Raw genomic sequence first — 5,111 nt, 5'->3', positions numbered from 1 at the left:
AAATCCCCATCCTTGGGGGTCAGTGAGAATCGGCTGGAGGGAGCGATGGCTGATCAGAGCCAATGTTGGGGACAGTCCTGCTCCAAGCAGGAGGTTGGACAGGAGACCCCAGAGGGCCCTTTGCAGCCAGCGCCTCTGCGATTCTGTGATCACACACTCCCCTTCGGTGATTTCATAGTCTGACCTCTGAAGAGCTGGAATATCGGCTATTTTCTGCAGCCAGTCTGTAATGTCTGGGCCGGTTGGAGAAGGGTGTTTATGAAAAGGAGGTTAAAATCGTCCAGCAAAGGAGAAACCACCACAACTTGGATAAACTAAAGCGGCACTTCATTCTCAGTCTAAATTTGTCTGGCTTGAACTTTCAGTCTTTTGTCTTGTTCTGCCATCGTGTCCTTTGCTATCAGCTATTTCAGCTCTGTGTAGATACTTAGACGCTTGAGTAGATTAGCGTTTGTGGGAGCGTTCCTTCATCCAGCAGCACATGGCAGGTCTCTGCAGACCTTGGCTACTTCTGTGGCTCTTTTCCAAGCCACTTGCAGTCTTCCCAAGCCATTTCCTGGTCTGAGATGCAGACACCAGAATAGTGTCTAGTAATAGGCACAGTGCTATTGCCACAGCCCTTCCCCAACCCATCCCGTCCTGAGGTTTCTCATCTATCCCTTCACCTCAGTCTTCTGTTTGGTTATGTACAAATGTATTTTCTCCTCTTTCTCAGATAAAATAGGAGCTGACTTTCTGAAGTCCTTTACAATAAGGTTTGATTCCAGTTCTCACCTCTTTCTTTCCTAAGCCCTCCCTGGTCCAGGATGCACAGGCACATGTCTCACAGCTAGTGTTTTTGGGAAGCAAACTATGCTGGCCACACATATTATAGCCTCGCCTGCTAACGTCCTCCCACATACCCAGATAGCCTCCGAGAGGCTGTATCCAAAAGGGACAGCATGCAATGGGACCGACAACCCACCAGAGGTGATATCATGGCTGATTCCCTGGACAGAAATCACTGCTCCTGCAATGCCGTTGTTGTTCTCATCTGACACCATCCCTTTGATGCCCTGGTGAACCTGCAGGGAGGGAGACAGTCTGCTGGGTCAAGGACCCTCCTTTGCTCAAGAGGGTATTGCCGAGCACTGGAGGAGGGCAGAGCTCTGGGGACAACCCCACCTTTCCCCCATACCCTTGGCAGAGCCAGTCTAGGACACAACAGCCTCCCCAAAGGCTACCAACTAGAGCGCCCAGCAAGCTCCATGACCACCTCCCTTCCACCCCTAGTGCCTACTGGTCCCCTACCATCAGGCCCCATGGGGGCCTGCAGGAGAAGGGTGTAGGTCCCAGGACTGCCCCCTTACCTCTTCAATGAAAGCAACAAGGGCCTCCCGGTTGGCCATCCACTGCCGCTCCAGGTCCTCCTCGGGGGGGAACTTATTGCAGCTCAGCTCCAGGGTGATTTCAAAGCAGTTGGTGTAGAGGTAATTGAAGTCCTGCATGCCTGGAAGAGAAGAAGAGCCTGTGGCCAGGGGAATGCAAAGCCCCCTTCCCTCCCCACTCCCGTGTCCCAGGCATCCTGGCCCGTGTCTATCTTCTGCCAGAACCGTCTTGCTCTCCCTCTTCGCTCCGCAGGTGTAGCCTCCTCCCGCCATACAGCACAACTAGAGCCTTCTTCCCCCGTGCAGCCCCATCCCCTTGTGGCTGCCCAACTCCCTCCTTCAGCCAGATCATTCACCACTCTGCCTTCAGAAGCTCAGGAAGGTTTGGTACTGCAGGGGCTGTAGGTCCCCTTCCAGTTGCTCTCCATCTTTTTTCTAGCCTAATTTGCTGATTTTCAGTTTCTTCATTATGCCTTTCTTAATCAGATTTTTCAGGAGCCAGCAGCTACAAGAAATGTCTTCCCTTTGGTCACAGTTTTGGGTCTTGATGGAGTAGGCCGTAGCATTTTCAAATACACTAACAGATTAATGCTTCCTTCATCCAGCAGCACATGGCAGGTCTCTGCAGACCTTGGCTACTTCTGTGGCTCTTTCCCAAGCCACTTCCAGTCTTCCCAAGCCATTTCCTGGTCTGAGATGCAGACACCAGAATAGTGTCTAGTAATAGGCACAGTGCTATAGGCACAGTGCTATAGGCACAGTGCTATTGCCACAGCCCTTCCCCAACCCATCCCGTCCTGAGGTTTCTCATCTATCCCTTCACCTCTCTTCAGCTCAACACCTTGCTGCGGGTGATGCTCACCTGCCCAGCCCCTACCTTTGCTGAGCGAGTACCAGGATGCCCCATTCGTGATACCATCGGCAAAGTAGTCTCCGCAGTTCCAGCCACGGTGCATCCAGCCGTGGGCATATGAGTAGGTCTTGGCCAGCTAGGAAAACAGCAGCCATCGGTCACCGCTCCAGCACCGTGCGGCTCGGGACCCTGCCCAGCTCTAGGCGAAACACTCCCCCTCCTGCACAGGCTTCACTAGGGAGCATGGGAGGGAAGTCAGACAGGAGACAGCTCCTGCATTTTACTGCCATGAAATACAACTTGAGGTGGCCAGGACCTCTATGAAATGTAGGCAGATGAAGGCAGAGGAGGAAGAGCAGAAATCTGGCAAGCTGGAGGCTTGCTGATGGCACAGGTGGCTCCTGTCCTGCTCCCGCTGAGACGAGAGGGAGCAGAGGGCACTGGGCCCATGCAGGGGCACCCAGCCCCATCAGTGCTGACCCACACTCAGCAAATGGCACTAACAGGGGGAGAAGATATGCGAGGAAAACTAACCAGTATCTGTCCTGATGCAAATACCATATGTATCAGGGGAATTTGTATTAGGAAAGAGTTTGAGCAACTTCTGGTTCTGCCAACTGCTTGTTTATTGCCCTTATTAAGATTACTGCTTATTTTTAGACATGAAGGCAGGGCTGAAATTGGGACGCTGCATCCAAAGCCTGTCCTTTGTGTAAGACACAGTTTAAGAGAGACCGTTGTTTGCATTTTCTAATGCAAACTCTGTATCTTTGTATTATGGTTCAAATGCTGGTGTAATCTCATTCTGTCAGCAGGAAAATAGTTACTTCACTACATTTCTGACTTCTGAGGCTATGTGGGTATCATTAGCCTACGCCCCAGACTGCAGCCTCTCTACATCTGGGTCCGAGCACAGCCCTGATCCCAGCAGGTCCTGGCAAGCCCCTGCACAGCTTCTGCTTCCAGAGAAGGCTGAACTCCAGCTCAGACTTATTTTTCTCATTAACTGTTCTAATGCAGACTTGCTTTTTCTTGTGCTGGGTATTTCCTAATGGAAGCAGTGACTGAAGGCACTGTTTTCTGGGACATTTTAACAATGGAGAAAAACCACAGGCTTCAGCTAGCGCTAGCAGGATCAGCAGCACATACTGATACATTCCCTGACGTATCACCTATGATACATAGAGCACCTACGCTCCTGGTGCTCTTTTCGTTGTATTCCTTATTCTTCGCCATCCGCAAGCCCCTGCTGGGCACCTGCCTCCCTTATGCTGCTCTCAGCAGACCTCCAGCCAGACCCTGCCACCTCTCTAGGAAAAAACCCCATATACATGCTACCATGGCGAAGCAAAGCTGGGGGCAGGCTCTAGAAGAGCCGGGTGGTACTGAAGACACTGGTGATACGGGGGTTATGGCAAACCCAAGCACGGCACGGACAAGGAAGGGGCTCCTGAGGGTTAAGACTGGCCTGTCTGTGTGGTGGGACCGGCTTACGATGGGACTGCCCTGACCTGGCTCATGAGCCGGTGGCTGGCAGAAAGGCTGTAGTCTGCTAACTGTTATTTCCAACACGTTTCCTGGCTCGGCTCTTGCGTGAGGCAGTGACCCAGAGACTCCCAGCCAGCTCTCGCACGCTGCACCCTGCCAGGTCTGAGGGAATGCCCTCACCTGCCTGGGCCGTACTCACCTTCTGAAACAACTTGTCGTCAGGGGTAGGCGTGTTGACCGTGCGCCGGTGGCTCCTGAACCGCTGGTCCTGAGACTTGTCATAGGGGTAATTTGCCACCACCGCTCCACCGTGCAGATTGGCTGAGAGCACAAAGTTGTAGCTGCTGATCCACTGGATCACAGCCAAAGTCTCTGGCTCCACCTGTGAGGAGAAGAGGGCCAGGGACAGGGAGAAGAGCTCAGCCACCTCTGGGCCAGCTGCTGCTCCATGCCAGGCTGCAGCATGATCGGTCACGTCAGACCCTGCCCCACAATTTGCCTGCTTCTGCCCTTGCAGCTTCCTTCGTTCTCCACGACTCACCCTGGTGCACAGAGCTGCCTCCTCTGGTGCATACCCTGCTACAGCTCTCGCAGCACAGCCCCAAAACCCGAGGGACACACACTGATCGGCATGTGCCACTTCCTCTGCCCTGTGCATTGCAAGCTCCTCCCCAAACTGGCCGTGATGCTGGCCTCTCTTCCTGGCAGAGGTGCAAGCTGTGATACGGGGCAGGATTACATCGTTTCTCTGCATGCAGGAGGCATGGGGAAGGAGACAAGCACTGTGCGAGCCAAAGGACAGTATATTTGCCTGGGTGCTGAGCCACTCTAAGAGGATGCTGTAGCCCTCGCAGCATCCCAGACCGGTACCTGGCTTTTCCAGTTGTCGGGCAGTGGGATGTGGTGATTTGGCCCGCTGATTTCCCCGCTGTAGTACATGAACGTGTTGAGATCAGGGAAGTTGCGGTTTAAGTCCACTCCATTGGCGTTGTTCCTCCCTGTCAAGTACCCGTTGCTGTCCGGGCCCTGCGGGGCAAAGGTGCATCACGGGGGTGAGTACAGGGTGGGCGCAGGCAGGCTGGGTGTCAGAGTGGCAGGGACCGGCCGTCCTAACGGTGCTTCGGTGCCTTTGAGTCGCAACACGTGTGTTATTGCTGGCAGGAGAATAAAGAGTATTGGTACTGACAGGGAAAGTCAATAACAATATCTTCATTTTCCAGGGTCACAGAGAAAGGCACAAGCCAAATAAACAATTTGTCTCAACTGAAAGAGCCACGAATAAAATATCTCCCCGAGGTCTAGTGGTACAATGGAATGGGTGAGGTTTGGAGGGGGGACTAGAGGGCTTCCCCCCTGCCCCATCCCTCATGTCCCTGACTGCTCATGACAGTGGCAGGGTGCTG

General features: G+C 53.4%; 1 protein-coding gene across 1 annotated transcript in view; it reads right to left on the bottom strand.

Annotated features, from left to right (window-relative positions):
- CPN1 (carboxypeptidase N subunit 1) overlaps positions 1-5,111 on the bottom strand; it is a 12,514-nt gene that overhangs the window by 3,524 nt on the left and 3,879 nt on the right. Inside the window, exons 3-7 of the mRNA XM_009277790.1 lie at positions 4,579-4,734; positions 3,908-4,090; positions 2,245-2,356; positions 1,350-1,489; positions 965-1,064 (exon numbers count right to left, since the gene is read on the bottom strand). Coding sequence (XP_009276065.1) covers positions 965-1,064; positions 1,350-1,489; positions 2,245-2,356; positions 3,908-4,090; positions 4,579-4,734 — 691 coding nt within the window. The remainder of the gene's footprint in view (positions 1-964; positions 1,065-1,349; positions 1,490-2,244; positions 2,357-3,907; positions 4,091-4,578; positions 4,735-5,111) is intronic.

This window comes from Aptenodytes forsteri, unplaced genomic scaffold (assembly GCF_000699145.1).
Source record: "Aptenodytes forsteri isolate BGI_AS27 unplaced genomic scaffold, ASM69914v1 Scaffold15, whole genome shotgun sequence".
Taxonomy (NCBI): Eukaryota; Metazoa; Chordata; class Aves; order Sphenisciformes; family Spheniscidae; genus Aptenodytes; species Aptenodytes forsteri.
Note: the sequence above shows the minus strand (reverse complement) of the source record. Positions and strands in the feature narration are given on the sequence as shown.